The 24,236-nt window shown below is 36.9% G+C and overlaps 1 protein-coding gene across 2 annotated transcripts in view; it reads left to right on the top strand.

The window, feature by feature from the left end:
* The first annotated feature begins 505 nt into the window (after positions 1–505).
* The window catches only part of LOC123688704 (homeotic protein distal-less-like), an 88,400-nt gene continuing 64,669 nt past the window's right edge, over positions 506–24,236 (top strand). For both annotated transcript variants that reach the window (XM_045627335.1, XM_045627336.1), the window contains exons 1-2: positions 506–1,264; positions 11,425–11,606. In XM_045627335.1, the coding sequence (XP_045483291.1) occupies positions 955–1,264; positions 11,425–11,606 (492 nt within the window). In that variant the 5' untranslated portion in view covers positions 506–954. The remainder of the gene's footprint in view (positions 1,265–11,424; positions 11,607–24,236) is intronic.

Below are 24,236 nucleotides of genomic sequence, written 5' to 3'. Positions count from 1 at the left end.
ATTTCAAACATTTCAGCGAAGAATTTGAAATTTTCAACATCAATAACAATTTCCTATATCCCAAGTTTTTTACAACAAAACTTCCTCAAAAGTAATATTTCTACAGATTCACTCATCACGTGAATACTCCAATGAAATCCACAACCAGAACTTAATCCCCAGCAACAACATCCCATCCAGAAAAAGCCGTCGCATCTCCTCATTCTCGAAACACACAACAAATCCGACCGTGGGTCCAGAAAACCGCAACGCGACCGTCCTTTGACAGCAACACAGCGGGCCTACGATAACGTTCCGAGGGCCTCATCGACTCTGCGGTCGAAAAATCGCCAAGCGCCCGCGAGTCTCGCCAGGCGGGCCCCTAACTCGTCAGCGGCCCGCCCCACCAGTCGCCCGACCAATAGCTAGCGCCGTGGGTGGGGAGAATCGGGTTACGTCGCCGCACGATAGCGTTATCTCGCGGTTCGTAGGCGCAACTACTCTCTCCAAGCCGGCTATTAAATGATTATTCTTCATTATAGTACCTACGCTCGTAGGAAGTAGATGCTCCTCACTCGTATCGGCCAATTTACGTAGTCTCGCGTAAAAAACCGTCAATTTCGTGTAATTTCCAAGCGGTGCTCAATTACGGCGCGGATTACACGTATTAGCCAGGCGTAATCGATGTCATTAGCGGGACGTTGCTCGTCGCTCCTCGAAAACACCCGGGACTGATTCGGAAGTGGATTTTTACGCACCCCCGCGGTCTGTGACAGTGCCTACTTAGTGCTTACGGATGAGTTTGACTTGAGGGTGAAGTGTACTTGGACTGGGAACGTCTCCGTTTCTGTCTGTAACGTCGGGACGCCTGCCGACGTCTCCACCGTGGACTCCAAGCAGTTCACCACGCTCAACTTCACCGATTTGGGTTCCCCGTTTGGGGGCCCGCAGGAGGATCCACCAGGGACGCCGACGATGTCTAGCGAGGGCCACTTGGGGCCACCTACGCCTCACGAGTCGAACAACTCGACGCCGGTGTCGAAGAGCGCCTTCATCGAGCTCCAACAGCACGGTTACGGGCCGTTGAGAACGAGCTATCAGCACCATTTCAACTCGCCGGCGGCGAACGCACACGGGGGCCCTGGGGGTGGTCACGACGGTGGTTTTCCGAGCCCCAGGAGCGCCCTGAGCGCGTATCCGTTCCCGCCGATGCACCAGAATTCGTATACGGGATACCACTTGGGATCGTACGCGGCCAACTGTCCTCCTTCGCCCAAAGATGACGGTGAGTACTTGAAATGGGAAAAAGGCCCGGTTGAGAGTGACTCGTCGAGCGGGCCTTATGTTCGAAGTTGTGTAACTCTGGAACTGTTAGGGGTAGAGCTTTGCGGTAAAGTGTTTTAAGTTCGTTATGATCACACCAACGAATCTGTCCAAGACCTAACTCTCTATCTTGAATAGTTTTTGAGATATGGCGTTTTTTAAATTTGATCTCTTGCCGTCGATAAACAAATTTTGTATATAGGTTGTAAATTGATATTTTTCGATGTCAATTGTAGATACCATCCTCAAAGTGACAGTTACTAAGTTCATAGAAGGATAAACCGATCAAATTCATAGGTATTTTTCTAAAGAGAATTTTAACTCGTGGGTCGGGCCTTATATCCGAAGTACTCTAACTGATGAACTATTAGGACTAGAGCTTAGCGGTAAAGTTTTTTACGTTCTTTATAAGCAGTCCAATGACTATGTTCAAAGATTAAGATTCTATCTCGAATAGTTTTCGAACTATGGGTTGTTTAAATTTGATCTATTGCCGTCGATACACAAATTTTCTACATAGGCTTTAATTGCTATCTTTTGACGTCAACTGTCCATATCTTCCAAAAATTGACTGTAGTTAAGTTCATTAGTATGAGAAACATATCTGAACTCATAGATATCTTCCTAAGGAACAACAAGGAATATATTCGCATGTTACTCTTTGATTGTACCTATAACCAAAGTTCTATTACTCGTAATCTGTTAGAATTAGAGTTTTGCTATATTTTTTCTTCAGTTTCTTCAATCAAAATGAATTCTTCGTTCTAATGTTAACATTATATCTTGATTTGTTCATGAGTTATGAGTTTTTGAATTTACATCCTTTACCGTCGATAGCATTAGCTTTGTTTACTAGTCAGTTGAACCCTCGGTTGAACCGATATTCAAAGTCATATAATTAGTGTACCATTAGGAATATTTGCGATGATGTTTTTTCTCTTCATTGAGGTCAGAAAATTTGCTTATGTAATCATGATTTGTTTTACCCCATGAGTGTATTTTTGAGATCTATTGATGGACTGAAAATGCAGAGATCAAATTTAGAAGGTTCATTTATAAAAACTATAGGTACATTGGAGGATGATTAATTAAAAATACATATATAAAAATTATATAGAATAAAAATAGCGTAGTATAATTTTTGACTATTTCAATATTGAATCAAAATACTAAAGAAAAAAATGAGAAATTAAGCTAAAAACAATAATGTGCTTCAACAAAAAAACTAAACTGGAATATTCGAAATTGATGTTCTCTATAAATTTTTGAAATAATTTTATAATCGTTATCGATAGTAGGAAGCTGCTAGTATTCGTTAATCATACTTATTATCATGAATTGTTCATCGAACTATCCATAAATTATAGAAAATTAGAATACGACGCATTGTTACAACGTGATAGAATCTTTTAGGAGAAGTTTTGCAATTGGAAAAACCGCTCAAAAGTAAACTTAGTGCGGGTTAACAGTTGTCACATTAAAATAACGAACCCGTCGTTTCAGAACCCACTTTGTAAAACGAATCGATTATGATTAACTAATGCATGATATATACACGATTGATACAAAGTAGCAACTATAAAACGAGCAATTAGTTGGAAACTATAAAAACATCTTAATTATCGTTTTATTCGCTAATAAAAATAGGACGATATGCCTGACAGGACAACGATTGATAGACGTAAAAGAAATAAAACTTCCTACTCAGCTTTCAAAGTTTCCACATTCCGAATGATCAGTCGATGAATATTTGATCGAGCAGATATAAAGGTATTAGCCCCGATCAATAGGTACACATGTTTATTATTTTCTTTCTTCGATTGATCTCTCTTCAATATTAACAAGTTGTTTATCGATTTTTGTAGCTTCTAACGTGGCAGGAAACCAATCTATTCAGGATTTAGAATGCACGGCTCAATACTGACAATGCTATTATTTCTGTGTATAGTTGAGGATGTATTGTTGAGGTACCTGCAGCTATAGGTTCTTCTTTTCTTTATTATTCTTTGAAATGCACTTCATGTCGAGTACTTCACGGGTTGTTATCTTCTTGACACATTGGTCGAAGGATGTCTGTAACGCTCTGCAATTGTTAGAGTTTCAATTGCCTATTTTTTTTCACTTTGGCATAGATAATTTTTGTTGTTGTATGTACAACAATTCTTGTTTTATTCAAAGTGTTGATGCATTTTGTATGAAGAATTGCGTAATTTGAGCAATAACCATCTTCACCTACTTCACGATATACGTACCTATGTACTTCTAGTTGTGTAGTTTCACACATAATTTCTTTTTATCATTTTTTTTTGTTGGAGTTTTCAAAGCTCATGAATCGTGTGAATCATGTTGGTAGGATCAGAATTCCATGGAAATTCATTTTTATACAAAATTTCAATTTTCTAACTCCGAGTCTAGCTCTTCTTGCTCCCAATTATATTTATTTTGTGCGTAAAATGTTTTGGTACCATAAAGCTTTCTGAATTACTATTTCTTTTGCTGATATGTTTTGTTAACTTTTTGTTGGACTGACTCCTAAATTTTTTACCGACGTCTTTATGAAATTACATTCCCTTTCACGAAAAAAATGAAAAATTTCGATATATTCATCAAACCATCACCAAAATTACTTAGACACATAAAATGTGAATATTTTAGTTTTAATTTATTTTTAACTTGAAAATGTATGGTTTCCATTTTTCCAGTATCATTCAACTCGATATAAATATTGAATATACAGTGTTGCTCATACAAGTTCAACACTGAATCTTACTAACATAAAGCTCGAAAACGATCATGTCAAAACACTTGATTGTAAACGAAAAAGCTTATTCTATACCCACCGACGGCTAAGTTCTCGTGAAGATACGTAGAAGAGAAAAGCCCCGACAGATACGCCTATTTCTCCTTTGGTTCAAGATCCCCAGTTTCTTTTACCTGAATAAAAATACCCACTTAAGCCCATTCTACACGGATGGAATAATCTTTTGCAGATTAACGGGGGTCAATATGAATAATTCACATTTGAAGTGCTCGCCGAATTGTAGAGAGCGAAAATAACAACAGTGAAACTTGATAAAATTACCTGAAAAATATGAAAAAAAAAAAAATTTAACTGGAGAATAATATTTTCAGAAATTATGGGATGTTATAATGACTAATTCTTTCGTGAATTATTTAGGTATATAAAGTATAAAATCATTGAAAATCATTAAATTTATTGAAATGTTGAATATTGAAATGATGAAATATGTAGGTTCATTATATTTTTCAATTTCTTTCTTTTATCTATTTATTTTTATATTGCTTTATATTACCTTTTCGTAGTTCTTATCAGGCTTTTTGCAATTTTATATTGGATAAAAACATCGAAAAAAGAATTTTTACCAAAATGCTTCTGAAATTTTTATTGGATTATTGTTTTATACCTATACTTATATAAGTTTCATGTTTCTGGTGAGGGCGTACTTTGAATCAAATACAATAAATTTCAATAAACCATTCCTATTTTGGGTTCCATTGACCAATTAAGAGTATTTTTTCGATAAAACCAAGCCTTATTATCAATTTGAAAAAATCCGAAAGCTCAATGATTTTCTTGAAAAATTTTACATACATCTGCATTATATTCGTTGAAAAACGTTAATAAATTCTCCAATATTCAAATTGAAACCACAAACTCTAAATGAAGAATTAATGAAACTATAAATAAACGTCTAACAAGCACTTCCATCCATTTACGACTCATTGGTCTGAACGGGGCTTCAGGGATCGCCAAAGTAAATCTAATCAGTGTTTTCAAATTAAACGAACAACCCGAATGATGCTGTCGGTGGACCGGCCTCGGCTGGTAATCGTTTTGGCCAGAAATTAATCTTTTACAGTTATCTAGTTCCGAACTTCGGGTATACTGGTATACACAATGCTAATATGCTTAAATGTTAATCGTCTGTACCTATATCAAGATTCCCATAGTTTGGTACGTTGTTTTTCGTTTATTATCGGAGATAATCGAGGAATAGTTGGAGAAAAAAAGATACGACCACCCCTGATATTTTTTTTGGTTTACACTGTTTCCACTTCTCGTAACTTCTTTATTTTTTTTTTGTTTTGTTCGTTTTTTGAGCTACTTGGCGGATATAAGTTTCATCAACAATGTGTAAAAGGTGAGATCATAAAACGCCCTTCAAAATTGAATAAATTCATCTACCAATGGACGATAACGATAAATCCACAATTCTTTGAATTTTATGAAACGGATTTTCCTGACTTATCGAAGAATGCAGTTTGTATACTAATTGATTCTGAAGAAAGTGACTTGCTTGAATGAACCGATCTATAAAACATGCAGTTCTCAAAAATGAACAGAATTCTCATTGCTCTTATCAATATGCATATGTAAATTTGTCTGCAATATACCGAATAGTTATATGAATAACATGTCAAATTTCTCTCAGTATTCGAAAATGAGCACTGATATTCATAAAACAATTTAACAATTTCTGAACTTGAAGCATTCATCTTCCCATCATATTGAAGACAAATAACATAAGAAATGCCAAAAAATAATCAATCATAACTATTTTAAATTGGAAAACCCTTTGACAGGATAATCTAGTAGATTCCTATTAAACGAAATTGTATTTGAATTTCGAAAATTCTAAAAGATTATTTCACGTTAGAAATATAATATCTCATGAAGCATTCTAGATTTCATGATTTAATGGAAATAAAATCTCTTTCTAACACCAGGATACGTGAACCTACATTGTTTACTTTTCGAAAATTCTAAGAAATATAGAATTCTTCCATTTCCAAAAAGGAAGAAAGGAAAATTCTTTCAAGAAAGTCAGGTGCAACAGGTGACAAAGGTTAATTATAAAATAGGATCGTGCAAATAGAATAATTCATGTGAATATTTTAGCTACAAGTTTATTCGAGAAATTGAGACAAAAGAATCAGTGAGTGATGGACAGGTGCAGAATGAATTGCTTTTTCCGCGAACGCTGACAATAGAAATTAAAATTCAATCGAATTCAGAAAATAATTGATTGATTCGTACATCTGTAAAACATGTGAGGTGCAAATATCCCAATCTGTTTTACAAGTGTGTCCAAAAATACTGGGATTTTGTTGATGAAACACGAAATCTGTATTTTTCACCCAAATTTATTGTACTGCTCTCGAATTGAGTTAATAAATGATCTAATTATCGGAACGCATTTTCAGAGATTGATTTCAGCTCTTCCCCGCAAATTTTCTTTGTCTTCTATCAATTTAAACCATGCGCTGCTATGGTAATATCAGTATTGGAAAGAGAAAAACGTTGACTGTTATCATATCACTATATTTATTAAGACTGCGACTTATTATAAGTGAAAAGTTAATCTAATATAGATTCAGCTGTTTGTGTAAGAATCCAGAGATTGATGTATACAATTATAAAAGCAACAAACATTATTAGAAAAAGCACCACTAATTACTGTCACACACACACTACTCTTTCTGATTTGAGTTATATCACGTCAAATCGATAAAAATTTTGTTGATCTACCTGCATTTTTGACATTTCAACCCACAATTGAAGATAACAGAAATCTGTAATTACCCAGTATACAGATTCCTGTAATCCTACATTTCTGTGGTCCGTAGGTCAAATCTACGAACGTCGCGATATTCGCTCGACCCGTCGGATCCGATTACATGCCGAAATCGATTATGTATGCTAATCGATCGGCGTCGACGTGTATCACGACTACCGGAGAGCTTTGGCCTGTCATCCTCTCGCAGGTAATCTCTCGTCATCGTCATCATCCCCGAAAAAATCGAGCATTTTCAACACCCAGAGTCCGAGTTTCGGCGGATGAGCGAGAGAACCATTAGGCGCGCGTAATTTGTAAACCAAAGCGGCAATTAGGCTCCGACCATTTCACGGTTATCAATCACAACCCGACTAATTTATTGTTCGATCTGTCATCGGGAAAAATTTGCGATCGACGCGCGCTCTGTCGTTATAATTATCAATTTATTATGTTGAAGCTGCACGAACTTCGTTCTGTTGTAGATAACTGAAGTAGGTACTTTATAACTTTATCGTGAAAACGTGAAAAATTTTTTTCGACTCATTATCATTAGACTTCATTGGAGCTACATTATGAAATTGTTTGGTACTCAGGGTGTACCAAAAAAGTATTTTCTCTAATTCTGTGGTTATTCCGTTCATTCTTCCACATCTTGTAGAACAAAATCGTGCGAGAATATATCACAAACGCACAGTTTTCATGGTTATATTTTATTATTATATGTTGGTACTCCGAACTTTCCGCCACGGCTTTATCTGTCAATTCATCAATTTGCCTTAAAGAAATCAGTTCTGCCAACCAACATTTTTCAATGCAAAAATCAATAAATTATATTTATGGAAATATTTCATTAATTTCAATTAAAATGCAATGAATTAAAGAAAAAATTGTATAATACTCGTACAGAAGGCTCATTCTACCACTCGTTCATTCCAAAACTCGCCACTTCGTGGCTCGTTTTTGAATTTTGAACTCGTGGAAGAATATCAATGCCTTCTGCACTTGTATTATAAATAACTATTTTCTTATGGAACATTTTGTTTTTTGTTGAATTTTTAAGTTTCATGGAATAAATAACCCCAAGTTTGTTGGAAGTTTCATACGCTTAATAATTAGCGTTTTTGAGATACTTATTTCGATTCAAATTTTTCACAAATTGAACAGTCTTTGAAAATATTTCAATTTTTCATGAATTAAACAGTCTTTGGAAATACCTAATGACTTGGAAATGAATGAATTTATTCATATGGAATTTTGAAACTGAATACTAGAAGAATCAAGGTACCTACCAAAATAATGGCTTGTTGGTAATCATTGGAAACTCTACTGTATGTTAAAAATGAGACGATTCATTGCTGACTTATTCAAACGTTAATATGGGGCTTATTCTAAATGGCGCACCCTATATTTTTTTACTTATTTGGTAGATAATTTTTCGAAGATAATGAAATTTGCTACCTAAGAAAGAAATACAATACAGGATATGTCATTTGGAATGATCCCGATATCAACGTTTGAATAAGTCGTCAATGAATTGTCTTATTTTGAACACCCAGAAGCGTTCTCAACGATTATCAAAAATTAGTACTTACTTCCATTCTTCTTGGATTCAGTTTCGAAATCTCATTAAAATGAATTAATTTATTTTTGTGTCATAAGGTTTTTTCAAACAGACATAAAAAATCGGAATATTTCAAAAACGGTCAGTTTCAAGCATATTTAACTTTAAACAACTTTAACTTTTTAACTTTAAACAAATTCTGTCTCCATCTTGAAATTTCTTCGATCTCACCATAACATAATTAAAAAAAATGAAATAAATCAGCCCTTCCTAAAATCAGCTAAAGTCTCCACACACAATCCGTTTTATCCGCATCAAAAAAACCTCACGTCCCAATCCGTACACCCTTTACTTTCCCGAAGTATCACACATTTCCAATGGTGCCAACTGCAACATACCAAATTACATCGTTTCTCCCATGGATTAGGACCTAATTGATCAATTTCCCAACGTTAATTACCTAATTGGAAAATTGGGCTATAACTTACGGCGATAATTAAATTCGATGGTTGGTTCAATTGCCTCGTTTTTTTTATTATTATTATGAAATCGCTATATGATGTATGGGCTGGAGAGGTCGTGTCACCCATGGATGCCAACGTAAACATACCACGCCTTCGCGATGCATGTGCCATTTTCGGTTTTCGATAAAAACTCTGCACGGTCGGATAGAACGTTTCATGCATGGTTGCCAACCTCGGGAAAGGTGGGGAATTTTCGATGGATTATTTGATTTATGGGGGTCAAGACACAACCTACATAGGATACTTGACCTGAACCATCACCTCTTCGTTCATTGCGATAGTATCATAGCATGTCCATGTGTACGCCGAATATGGAGATTGTGGAATAAGGTCGAGTAAAATTCCAACAAACAGTCTACGATAGAAACTGAGTGAAAATCTCGATTTGAACGTATACTTTCGAGCCAACATTTGTGTTTTTAGATTGAGAATGACTTTTCTTTGAATAGGCTTCAAAAAGTATTGCCCAATTGATTGACATCCACTTTTGAAAAGATACATTAATTTGACAAGAAAATATGTCAGCAAACATGAAAATTAGACACCGAAAACTCGGAACATTCGTTGCAATTATCACTTGATGATAAAATAACTGATGACGTCGAATTGGAGTAAACACGTGTGTAATTTACTTTTTCGTTTTTTTGCATTGCCTCTGTGGTTTGGTCAAATTCGAAATTTACTACAATAAAATATGCTAATTTATATTGAAACTTTCAACAGGTAAATTTCCTCTATAGAAATCTAGGTCATTCAAGACAACCTTGAATTTAAGTTGAATACCTTTTGGAGGGAAGGTGCTATGAGATGAAAATCAAACTTTAACACCCTCTATCTCGAAAATGAAGCGTTTGCGGGCACATGTTCATAGTACCTTCACCTTATAGCTCCAATTTGGACCTGTAGGTACATCCAAGTGACGTCATTGAAGCCACAATGCGTAAAGTTGCAATTCAGCGGCCCTTTAGAATGTATTTTTTATATTGTGTTTATTTTTTAAAATATTTATTTGAATTGAAATATCTACTTCTCATGAACTCAATAAATATCATTGAATAATTTCAAATGATTGATTCGAAAGACTCGTCGAATAACCTATTAGCTGCAAATATTTTTAACTGTCATCACTTGTACCTACTGCTTGTCTACTTGAAAACGTTATTACATATTTAATTTTCGAGTATTGCAATCTTATCAACGTCCCAGAAAGAATACTCCTGTTGCAATTACAAAATTATACCTTTTATTTCCATTTTACCGACACATAGTTTCGTTTGAAAAAATCTACTCTAAAAGTAATACAACCAATATTACTACTACTTCATTCGAACGTTAATGGAATGAACTCAGCGTTATCTTATACTTTTCTTATCAAATTCCCAAATAACGTAAAAAGGTTGAACATCATATTTGCATCTATTGTTGAAAATTATTTACTATACACGGTGGTTTTTTGTGAAAATATCGTACATTTTATAAGTTTATGTAGTAAGCATTTGGGAATAACACATTTGTGAATAGCCTGTAGGGTTTTAGTCAATGCATCAGTGGCGTAGCTAAAGGTGCAAAAATAGCAAATTGGCCCCTATCTAAACTGTACATTGCTTTCGTGCCTGTCTATCTGTTCGTCCCATCTATCTCTTCAATTCTTATACGATTTTTTGAAATTTTGTAAAGTTGAGAGTTTTTCAAATTAGATGGTAGATAAAAGTGTCACAATGTCGAAATAACGAAAGCTCACTTTTAAGTAGGAGAGAAGCATAGAGCTACAACAATTGGCAGATTTTTCCAATTCATTCTAAAATCACATTCATCAATGATCAAACTTTGGACGTATAAATTTCATATTACGTAATGCTCAACATAGCCCGAAAAAAATTTATCGAGACCTGTCAATTCGAGACAGTGGACCTTGGAACAGAAGCGTTTCGTTTATGTACCTACTAAAACGAATAAATGTCCCAATATCTCCCGTAATATATAAATGTAAACGATCGCTGGAAGATTAAGTACAGCACAAAACACAAAAAGCCAATTTCTCCTTACACCGCCTTTCAATCCAATCGTAAATTCAACTACCGTCCATAAACACCTCTAAAAACGACGTTTTTTATTATGCCTTCGACTAAACGTCAATCGGCACCGATTCACAGAATCGGTAATGCCGTCTGTGATCGATACGCCTCCATAAAACATCTAATATATAAATAGAGTACGCGACTCGCTACTCACAATGGCCTGCCATCGCTCTGACTGACATATTTATAATCGCCGTCACCCGTTCACGTCTGACAGATGACAGATATCTTCAGAAATGAAACACGTGAATCGTCTTCATTGACTTTTACACGCGTACGCCACGCAATCGTATCGAAAATGACGCGTGACAGGTGACATATGTCACGCACGTTTGACGTTTGAGGTTATGTCTGATCGTCGATTGCTCTTTTCGTTTCAGACAAATGCCTGTCGTTGGAAAGGCCGTCTGGTGGTGGAAAAGGGAAGAAGATGCGAAAACCACGCACGATATACTCCAGTTTGCAGTTGCAGCAGTTGAATAGAAGATTCCAAAGGACACAATACTTAGCTTTACCGGAAAGAGCTGAGCTGGCAGCAAGTTTAGGATTGACGCAAACGCAGGTAAGTCAAGTTGACAATTTTTTCTGGTATGGTAGGTTTTTGGGTATTTTTTAGATTGACAGCGAGAATTTTATGAAACTTAGAAGCTTCAATGTTTAAAGATAACGGCAAGATACTTTTTGGTAGATAATTAAAACATAAAACAAGCTTTATACTTTCTATGTTTTTACTACCAAAAATTGGATATCAATAATTATTACTTATTAAGTTCATTTTCAGAAAGTAAGGTTCTCAGAATGTCTAGGATTCCTATTTATTCAGTTCCTGAAGATGAGCTTGGAATAAGTTAGAAACTGCGTGCTACACAAGGTGATCCTCAAATTGTTGATATTCAATTTTTTCTAGTAAGAACAGGGGAAAGTCTATTCAAGTTACAATAGGAAAAGATAAGAAATCACAATGACAATTTTAGATAGATCGATACACTGTAAAAATCACGAACATACTTGAGATGTACTGACAATATAGCTCACTTTGAACAAACTGAATGACAGATGAAATTTATACTCCTTTTGAGCATAGGGGGACTAGAGTTCCAACATAACGACATAATTCCAACAAAAATTCTTTTTAAATGACCAATTCTCAATAATTTTTTGAATATCTATATTCCATAGATCATAAAATGTCAAATCTTTATAGTGTATGAGTGGAATCAGCAGGCGTTGTCTTGTGTTTCTGAGGCTCAATTGATTTTCAAAATACATATCAACAGTATGTCATAAAAAACAGATAAATTTTCTGGTTTTAGGAATCCATTGAAAACGTTTTTCTCTATTCTCATGATTTCTTTCGAAATTTTCAATATTACATTAATTGATTTATCGTTATTTTGACAGTTATTTTGTGATAAACATCGGAAATGTCGTTTTCGTGTTATAATGGCGATATCTGTCAAAGTGACATCGATTGTCAAATCACCATAACCTGAAAATAACGAATGGCGAAACCATCTAACCAAAATTGCTTCAATCGCGATCCAATCACAGAGCAATATGCGTGAACACAAAAGCCTTGTAGTCAATCGTCAGCGCGATACAATCGCGACGCCGCTCACTTAAAGAAGAAGAAAAGGAAGTGAACACGACGATGAAAAATGGATCCTCCTCATTGTTTTCCCCACGATCCCTGCAACAAAAGAAAATCGGCTTGACAAATGGCCGTTCGCACGTCAAAAGCCGAAGCTACGTCGTCGTATCGAATCCCGGCATATTGCGTTTTATTAAGTCCGCTACCGTTCCGAAGTTAGATCATCAATCCAACTTGACACATGCCGCGATCATAGAAGAGCGGACCATAACAATGCGCCTCGCCGCTACTCTTTTTCTTCGCTCGGATGAGCCGAGCAGTTCTTCATTAATCGAGTTAAAAAACGATAATTATCTTTCTCTCGTTCTTATTGTACGTTTGGTCTACTAGCTACCGGGGCAATTTCGAATTTCATGCCCGCAATTATTAATTCGATATAGGTATGTTATTATTCTTATTATTGAGCAGCTTCTTTGGGTCTCTCACTCGTGTGGTGCGATCTCTGATGGTGCGCTGGAGGGGTGAGGTGGCGTAGGCAGGGGGGAGATGCGAGAGAGAAGTAACGGAAACTGCGTGGTTCGAGTATCTGGAGATCTGTGAGGACGATGTGAAAGCCGGCTTGCTAATGGCCACTTTCTGTTCTCATCGGTTTGCAAAGACATCTACAGGATGTCCCGTGTAACTATTTTACATCATCTATATCAGCGGTCTCCAACCATTTCTATGGGGTGAGCACTTTGGCAAGTTGAAAAGGGATGGTGAACTTTTAACTTCACTGAGCGCCGAAAAAAACGGAAATTTTTCTTCACCAAGAAAAGCATATTTCCGATTTCAAATACTACAGGAAATAACTGCTTTCAAAAGCTTTATTTACATCTATCGATATGATTTATTTATAACAACAAAATAGGCTTAAAAACAAGCATAATACACTCGCCAATTCATTGTCAGTAGATATTTTAATTCTCGCTGTGACGCGCGTGTTTTTTCATTGCAATAACCATAAATGAATATGATATCGACATACTTTTTCTCGTTGTGAGCGTGCATTTTAAGGTGTAACTTATTAACTTATTCACTGAAGTAAGAAGCTCACCGTCCCTTTTTAACTTACCAAACTAGCTCAACACATCGAAAAGGTTGGAGACCGCTGATATAGATGATGTAGAAAGGCGAAATATCGGTTTTCAAGTTAACTGATTTGAAGTATATTTTGGAAATTTATTTTTCCTACTAATTCTTATCAATTCTATACTTCTTCTCTTCAGTTTTCTGGAAATGGTATCCTTGGAAACACCTTGAAGCCGTGGTAGTTTTCTCAACTTTCTAATTTTATTCTTAGTACTTTCGATTAACCGGGTCTACCAATTCTTGGGACAATTCAAGCATAGTGAACCTTCATCACAATCTGCTTATGTTGATATATCGTTCTCCGTTAAAAAATTTGACTTTCCAAAAAGGAAATCCATTTGAGCTCTTGGCATCTGTGCAACTATATTTTAAACTCGTTTTCTAAGCTGCAATTTACGAAAAAGCCGATGAATTAGCAAAAAAGGCATCGAGGTTAACACCTCTTGGTACTGAGCCCTTCTGTGGGCTTGGAAAAGACCAATATAAGACTGCGGTCCAACAATGGGAATGGGTCAATAGAAAAACCCTCTGGAGAAACAATCTGGTATTGTACAGGCAAAGAAATTTGTAGTGCTTTCACCGACCTATACCAGGAAGCTCCTGAAGCTACCAAGAGCTGAGCTTCGGGTAATGGTGGGACAGCTGACAGGACACTGTCGGTGCAAATACCATTTGTACCTCATGGTTAAGTCAGCAGATGAGAACTGCAGGCTCTGTGGAAAGGAGAAAGAAACAGCCGAACACATAGTTTGAAAATGTTGACTGGTCTAAAAACCATATGAGAAAGTCAGTCCTGGATACTCACGAAGTAATAGGCAAGGCTCCTAAGGATTTTGTCGGTTTCATTAACCGTATCGACGGTCTCCTTGGGTTTGTATGAATAGGTAGGGTTAAAAACTAAAGATCAATTTGGTCACAGTTCCTGTTAGGCTAACATAGCCTCAACGACCCCGATTCAGTAAATAACAATAATAATAAGCCATGAATTTCATCTATTTCTTCATCAGACATCAAGTCCCAAAAGTGATCGTGTTAACGATTGCACAGAATTAGATTCGACCTCTCAACTTTCTGTGGCATAGAATTTCAACCGGATCTTTCGCAGGGCTTAACACAGAAACTAGGGTCGTAGTAATTAATAAGTAATGGCCACTCTAAGCCCCCCAAGACATGATATATTCCGCGTCCCCACCCTCTTTTGCGCGTTTATTTCAATATTCCCATTTATTAAAGGGGACTCAAATCCCCACCACCCATCGTCGATAAATTATGACTTAATCGATAAGAATGTGTGTCGCTATCGAGTGTGTCTGGAGAGAGTTACAACAGGCCATCGACGTACGGACAAGGAATGTGTAAACACCGAAATGAAAATGGAAATTGCGACCTTGAACCTTAAGGGCCTCACGTGAGGAACTACGAGATTCTATGGTCTGATATAGTGGAGAGTTTGGAAGTTTTTACTTTCTTGATTCTGTGTTTTTTTTAGTGATTACATTAACGGCGGATTCTGTGGCCTGATAGTGGGTGGATTTCAAAGTTTTTTCCTTATACGCAGATCCTTTTGTTTTCTCTAATTCAGTGGTTATTCCGTTCATTCTTCCACATCTTGTAGAACAAAATCGTGCGAGAATATATCAGAAACGCACAGTTTTCATGGTTATATTTTATTATTCTATGTTGGTACTTCGAACTTTCCGCCACGGCTTTATCTGTCAATTCATCAATTTGCCTTAAAGAAATCAGTTCTGCCAACCAACATTTTTCAATGCAAAAATCACTAAATTATATTTATGGAAATATTTCATTAATTTCAATGAAAATGCAATGAATTAGAGAAAATAATGTATAATACTCGTACAGAAGGCTCATTTTACCACTCGTTCATTCCAAAACTCGTCACTTCGTGGCTTGTTTTTGAATTTTGAACTCGTGGAAGAATATCAATGCCTTCTGCACTTGTATTATAAATAACTATTCTAGATGAACGAAATGTCTGCGACAAGATCACAGGAGCGCCACACCTTGCTTGTTTTATTAACAAAATGAGTATCTGTCAATTTGGGGTTTTCCAATGATTGTGCCCAAACGTTCACTGTTTGATATGTCTTTTTGATTTATACATACCTTTTTGACTAGAAGTACCATTCCAAATTGATAAAATATTGAAAACCCACCAAAACTAAAATAAATTATCCAAAACAACTATACTAAAACTACAAATTGAGTAAACGGTCAATAAATTGAATAACTAAATTAACATAAAGACAGACGTACGTTTGGAATGTTTGTATTTAATACTTAATACAATTTTCCTTATCAGTGTTTTATAAATTATAAATTATAATTGTGACATTCATGAAAATACACAGACACATTATGTTTATAAAAAAAAAGTTACAGCTGGCTGCCCTGGGATCTCTGAAATATCGAACTGGGGTCAAGGGAACCTAGTTCTTTTGTGAGAACTAGTTCGCAGAGTCCAGCCTAGACTTCTTAAACAGTCCGGTCCCACGGCATCGCCCGCCGCCGCAAATACGCCAGCGTTTTCAGTAATTTTCGTAATTTTCATCCGTTTCTCTGCATCTGACCACCGCAAACCGTGCTACGCTCAGGAATTCCGAAAAGCTCTCAGAAAAAATGAATCGACTTGATATAGCCTCTTTCTGGGACAACGCCGTCTATATATAACGGAAACGGACGCATTCTATCCGTTCAGCTCCATTAATTTGAATAAGCGCTGCACGGCGCGAAACACGGCCGAAAAAAATCGCGCGGAGCATAGAGAGAAAGAGAGACATAGATTATAATTAGTATTACGAGTCTTCCTTAGGGCTAGAAGTTGCAGCGCCAATTAAAGCAAGGAAAAAACGCGTTTTTGCGGTCGCGGGAATTTCATAAGGGTCATTATGAATCGCCGAAAACAGGTGACGTTGTTCTATTTTGTATGATTGATGCCTCAATTTAGTGGTAGAGGGAGCCTCGAAGGACAGATGTGTCACCTCGGGCAGGTTGATTGAGTTGTCGCGGATTGGATGCAGGTGTCGCCACGTCTTATGCTTCTTTCTGTGTGCTTGGAGGATTGGTGAACGAAAACATAAAGAATAGTTATTAATTTCATTAAACTTGTGTGGATCAAATGTTTCTACATGACGAAAAGGATGGCGAATGATTCTTTTTTTTGCGTTACTGCAGGTGTTGTCAGAAGTATAAGGGAAATTTCCTCAAAAATCTCGAAGAGTTTTTCGATATAAGAGTGATACAATTCAAAACTCAAGGTAGTGGAAGATAACTCACTTTACTTCCTCTTTTAAGGCAGGAAAAGAGCTTATTATAAATGGACCATGCAGAAAAATTATCAGTATTCCAATATTCTGATTATTCCGCTGCTTGAACTGTTCTTTTATCCGTTAATTCAACAATAAGGGCCTATTACAGATCCTTGGGGTACTCCTGATGTAATCAACAAGATTAATACAACAATAGAATCATGTTTTAACCATAAATCTCTATATCAGTCTCACAAAATCAAGTTCATATAGTTGAAACATCAAGGTATCCATAGAATTCGGTAAAAACCTCGAATATCTGAAAGACAAAGAGTAATCATAATGTCATTAACATCAATGGTCCCCCACTAGTTACACAATTTACTATCCCTTTCCTCTAATTACAGAATTCTGTTAGGAATACTCTCCTTCGCCCATAGAAATCCGTCATTACTCTATGCCCGTCCGAGGTCGCGTTCCATAAATCACCGGATTAAGCCCGCTTTCCACCTGAACCGTCGTCCCCCCAATTTATAATCATTTCGATGAACGCAAGACATTCCCATTCAACGCAATAATAGAAAACTCCGTCTTTGTTTAGCGCCAAACGGATTAGCGGTCGAAATCGAAAAGGCAGCTGATAAAAGGCAAAAAGAGAAAACCCTAATCGTCCGCTTCAAAATGTCATTTCTCACTGCTACCAACCGCGGAAAGCTAAAGACTCAATTAGAACCGGCTGAAATCGCTCTAATGAGTGAATAAGTTTCCTCTGGTAACAAATGCGGCAATAAAACTAACATTAGTTTACATAATTCAATTAATTTAGACGTGCTGGATGGTTTATGGTACCGCTGAGACTGTTGCTCGAGTGGTTGATATCGTTCAGGGTCGGATTCTGTGGTCCGTACTGGGATCTTTCGTGGAAATCGTAAGATTCTATGAATGGCTAATATAGTTTTGACAGCTTCAAGGTTTCCAGGTTTATGCGTGATATTTGTAATTTTATAAGGCAATCATGCAGTAATGAATAAATTGATCGCTGATACTGATAATTAGTTATGAATTCCTTGTGAAATGATTCATAATTATGTAAAACTGAAAGAATTGAAATATACCTCATTATAGGGATTTTCAATATGAATGATGAAGGGTTATCCAGTATGCGGTTCAAAGAGAGAACGTAAATAAGACATCTTTTCATTTAGTAGTTTTTTTTAGAGCTATAGAACTTTAAATTGCAATAAAACAACGATGGATTATTCGATTGACATGAATTTTATTTATCCGCAAGATAATCTTGTGGCATTACATTTTAAATATGATTTCTGGCATATGACCGCCACGGCTGGCTCGGATGTAGTCCAATCTGGACGTCCAATTTTCGATGACTTTTTCCAACATTTGTGGCCGTATATCGGCAATAACACGGCGAATGTTGTCTTCCAAATGGTCAAGGGTTTGTGGCTTATCCGCATAGACCAATGACAGAAAGTAGTCTAGCGGTGTTAAATCACAAGATCTTGGAGGCCAATTCACAAGTCCAAAACGTGAAATTAGGCGGTCACCAAACGTGTCTTCCAATAAATCGATTGTGGCACGAGCTGTGTGACATGTTGCGCCGTCTTGTTGGAACCACAGCTCCTGGACATCATGGTTGTTCAATTCAGGAATGAAAAAGTTAGTAATCATGGCTCTATACCAGTCACCATTGACTGTAACGTTCTGGCCATCATCGTTTTTGAAGAAGTACGGACCAATGATTCGACCTGCCCATAAAGCGCACCAAACAGTCAGTTTTTCTGGATGTAATGGTGTTTCGACATACACTTGAGGATTAGCTCCACTCCAAATGCGGCAGTTTTGTTAGTTGATGTAGCCATTCAAGCAGAAGATTATGTCGACCATAATCTGCCAGAAATGGACGAAACGTATTCACTACAGAATCATGTTAATTGTTGTAAGTTTTCATTATTTTCACACAATCAGCAGTAGATATTCATATTGTTGAATAGCTTTCCTTCAACCGAAAAGATGACGCTTAGGATGACTGTTCTGATTGACATATGCTATTGAAACAGGGCTGTGAAATCTGGACCATGACATAAAAAACCCAGTACTTCGAATCTTTTGTTTCCACGCCTTTGAAAATCTTCAAATAATCATTAACAGCTAAAATTCTCTCTTGTACCAGCCCTATTGATAGATTCTAGAGACAGATAGATCTGGTAGCTGGCAGAATTCAAGCTATTAACGATCATTCAAAGATTTTCAAAGGACTACGTAGATCTATCATCTAGGCACATCTCAACGATTCACTAGCACTCTAGAGTTGCATGAATGATTTTGGCGTCACGATGTCCGACTCCTCTTGTAAAGTAACCGATTGTATCTTGGAACAGGAAACTCAGTATCCCTTATCGCAATTGAATCGCCTAGTCATCCCATTAAAACCGGGCTCAGCTCGAATGTTTATTTGAAGAAGTCAATTTGCCCCAACGTCCGCTGTCCACTAAGAGACTACTCGGAAACTTGTTATTGATCTATCAATTACTTGTAAATTAACTTCGGTTCCAGCACTCTATAGGTTTGGCGTATCATATAAATCGATTCATTACCGGCGGACTAATCGACGTTTAATAATTCATTAAGGCGCATGCCTTCTAGATGCGCTGATGCCGAAAATAATACCAAGCTTAGATATGTTAGGCGATTTCCTATTTTTGGTTTGGTACTGTATACTGGGGTGTTCCTGAATTGGAGATACGAATGAACATGACAGGTTCTAAGGAATAATTTAAGAAAAAAAGTCCTATAAACGTGGGCCCGAAAACGCTTTGTTTTCGAGATACAGGGTGTTAAATTTTGATTTTTTTTCAAGTGTTTTCTCATAACACCTTTTCTTCACATGATTTTTGACTCAAGTTTGGTAGAGATATTACAATTTAAAGTTTACATCATGTGATATGTTAATTCCGAATGCAAAGCTACAGGGTGATATTTTTCTGGAACAGCTCCCACTTCTTTCCTGCTGAACTCGTTTTTTGGTGGACCACTGGTGGTTTAGAAAAAATGTAAAAAGAAACTTTAGTCCAGTACTACACTTTTTGGTTTTTTGTAGTTTTCTCGTATCTGCTACAGATATCGAGAAAAAAATTTCAAATAATTCTATAGTAATCCTCAGGAAAATCCAAAATATTATAAAGATCCAGTTAGTAAGATGATATGAGTAAAATAATTATAAGTTTTGGTATTCATTTACCCAATTTGTTGCGAAGATTAATGAAGATTCGATAAAATGGTCTAATCATCACAAAAAAGTAAGACTACAAGAAACACCCTATCTCTCGAAAACAAAGCGTTTGCGGGTCCATGTTTAAAGTACTTCTCTTTCTTAATTTTCCTTTGTACACTAACCTAGGAATAACCCGTATTTTGGAGTAATGTTTTGAATTTTGAAAATTGAAAGAATTGAATGATTTTTCACAATAAAGTTCAATGTCAAGAAAAAATAAGAAAAACGCGCTTTCATCAAATTTACCTACCATCGACCTTCAATCCGTTTTAATAGAATACAATTACTCAATCAAACTGTAAAGAAACATGCTACAAAAACCTAGCATTACGAGATACTTTCAACACAATGTCATTCATCACTTTTTTCCATCACAATTTTGTTCAGGAAACGAAAAAACATATAAAAATAATAAATTCGTGCTGAGTAGGTTCAATATCTTTTTTTCCGATGTATGCCATTATAAATTGGCGCTAAATCATGGAAGAAAAATATTCTGTATCCAGAAAATTGATGCTGTGTTCTCTTGTAACGTGATGTAGTTAACAAAGACTCAGAAAGCTATCTGAATATGGATTATCTTCATCTGCTGTTCTTATATCTCTCTTGGAGTCCTTTCTCACAAATACAGAACATTACATTGAATATGAAGGGTAAATAGTTCACAGCGACTTCGGGCGTTCCTCAAGGATCAGTTTTAGGACCACTTTTATTCGTAATTAATGTCAGTCTACTGTTGAAATTGGTAAATCCGTGAGAGAGTCAATTGCTAAGGGTTCCTATCGAGCTTTCTCAATCTCACAACTCCCATTGGCAGAGATCTTCGGCAACGGTAGCCACACTCGATTTAGCGCACTTCATCTCGATTTACCCGGAGTGGATTCACGGTCCAGCGGATGCGAAATCTCCTAGAAACTGCACCTGCCTCTCTCTCTGTATCCCAGAAAAGAAAACAATCACTGCCGGTAACTTTAGCAGTGCCCGTTTTTGCGTTTTCTACGGTTTGCCGATGGGATCGCAGTCAAATTGATTGCCAGTTGATAGAAATCGACTGTAATTCGCTTGTTAACGACTGGGAGAGGACGGATAAGTCGGATTCCTACGTCTTGAGGCCGATCCGCATCAACATGCAGAATATTCTGCATTATTAGCGATCTATTGTTTATTTTTTTGACGCAAGGTCCATCGCGATTCTTTTTGCTCGTAGGTTGTTTGTCTCGTTGGGAGATGATACAATAAATCGGGATGAATCATATCGTACGAAAACTCTCGAACGGAATGTTCTAGAGATTTGAAATTTTCGGTGTAGACTTGGGGTCCGAATATCTCCCTTCATCAAGTATTTTTTTTTCTAATATTCTTTTCGAATATTTCCTGGTTTGGGGACCAATCGCTCAAAAAATAGGCAAATACCAGTGCATTTCTCATTTTTCATATAAAGGGTGTTTTTTTTAGAGCTATAGAACTTTAAATTGCAATAAAACAACGATGGATTATTCGATTGACATGAATTTTATTTATCCGCAAGATAATCTTGTGGCATTACATTTGAAATATGATTTCTGGCATATGACCGCCACGGCTGCCTCGGATGTAGTCCAATCTGGACGTCCAATTTTCGATGATTTTTTCCAACATTTGTGGCCGTATAACGGCAATAACACGGCGATGTTGTCTTCCAAAAGGTCAAGGGTTTGTGGCTTATCCGCATAGACCAATGACTTTACATAGCCCCACAGAAAGTAGTCTAGCGGTGTTAAATCACAAGATTTTGGAGGCCAATTCACAGGTCCAAAACGTGAAAGTAGGCGGTCACCAAACGTGTCTTTCAATAAATCGATTGTGGCACGAGCTGTGTGACATGTTGCGCCGTCTTGTTGGAACCACAGCTCCTGGACATCATGGTTGTTCAATTCAGGAATGAAAAAGTTAATAATCATGGCCCTATACCGATCACCATTGACTGTAACGTTCTGGCCATCATCGTTTTTGAAGAAGTACGGACCAATGATTCCACCAGCCCATAAAGCGCACCAAACAGTCAGTTCTTCTGGATGTAACGGTGTTTCGACATACACTTGAGGATTAGCTTCACTCCAAATGCGGCAGTTTTGTTTGTTGACGCAGCCATTCAACCAGAAGTGCGCCTCATCGATAAACAAAATAAAATGGACGTAGTGCGCGATACGTATTCCGCACAGATCCATTATTTTCGAAATAAAATTGCACTATTTGCAAGCGTTGTTCAGGCGTCAGTCTATTCATGATGAATTGCCAAACCAAACTGAGAATAAATCACTTGACAGGCATCTTGAACACTAATGCCAACTTAAAGTTATATACCTCGAAAAAAAACACCCGTTACTTATCCACTTGAAAACCGAATAAGGGTGAGGCCCCACGTTAGGAAAAACCGTCCGGCACATCGGCCCTAAAGGTCGACACACGCCGAATCCGGGATTTTCGAAAATTCACCGTTATCACCGCGATATTCACAGCAACGCGTCTAGAAAGTATTTCAGACGGCGTCGTCGAGGGAAAACGACCTTTCCGTATTTTTTTTTTGTCGAAGTCGACCCAAACCCGTTCTTGAAACGGAGAAGACCGGGTGGAAGAAGCGCAAGGGGGTTAAGCAACCCGGCCCACGACGGCTCCGGTGGGCGGACACGGCTCGGAACCCGGTCTGGCCTCAGCCCGCGTTATTCATGCCCAGCTATCCGCGATCTGATACGTCCCGGCAACAAAATTACACGTTGCCGGGGAGAAAATACAACAATAAATTCCGATAATTATCGTTATTAAACGGCTGAAAATGGGCTTTATTATATTTGTTCGTAATTTTTCACTAGCAAAATATGCAATTTTCCGGTAGTCGCCGGCAGAGGGCAGCTCGGCGCGAGCCGTGACGTATTAATCAAAACCACCTAGGGATTTCCCTCTAACGGACGTTGTTTATTACGTTCTATCTCGCTCTCTCGATGGTCTCTACCCATTGTCATCACACTCAATCATTTTGAGGAACTTTTTAAATGCTCTCAATTCAGTCAGTTATGTCTATTTGAAAAGTAGATATTTCAAATTCGCATTAAAAACGCGTTTTCCAATAGGTATGATACAATTTAAAATAGTTATAGTGGCAACACCGAGTATTATGTTTGACATTCCTTATGTCGTTTGTGTTCAGCGTGACTGCCCAGTTCAAAACGAAATTATTTCTTCTTACGAATCAGAGGCAAATTTCTAAAAAGGTGAAAATTTTTGAAAAGAATCGTAAAGTACTTACTTTCGAGGAAAGTTGGAACTATTGTAATATTCATAATTTCTACTGATTATTGAATCGTTCTGGCAACATCGCTAATTATATTCATCCCTTCTTGAGGGGCACATTTGTGAATATCAAGAGAAATTCAAGAAGAATTCATGGATGCTATTATTCAGTTAATCCACTCACTATTCGTCGAATTGCAGCCAAATTTAAATATGAATTTTTTTACACGATACAAGAGTTCTGGTTATGAACAAATATCATAAGTCTCTTCTATTTGGTATTTCATCACGTGATAAAAGTTTTAATCAGGCGAGGTTTAAATGCTTTTTTTGGTTATTAAATAACATACCTATATCATCATTGTGTGAAACCATAGAGATAACATCTGCATAGCAGGTAGATCCGGTAGGCCAATGTAAGAGACTAGATCTATAGAAAAGGTAGAAGGGTAAATATATAGAGCCAATAATAATTCTATAAAGTTTGTATATATTTGAAAAAATTTACTGGATCGTAGATATTCAAAAGATTCTCGAAGAAGACCAACTCTTCGATATTCGAATGATACATTTGTGCTTTTCATTTGATACTCTTTTTTTGACGAATATCCGAAAAAATTCACCTGAACGATTTTCTGGAAG

This window comes from Harmonia axyridis, chromosome 1 (genome assembly GCF_914767665.1).
Source record: "Harmonia axyridis chromosome 1, icHarAxyr1.1, whole genome shotgun sequence".
In the NCBI taxonomy this organism is placed as follows: Eukaryota; Metazoa; Arthropoda; class Insecta; order Coleoptera; family Coccinellidae; genus Harmonia; species Harmonia axyridis.
This window is presented reverse-complemented; position numbering and strand designations above follow the sequence as displayed.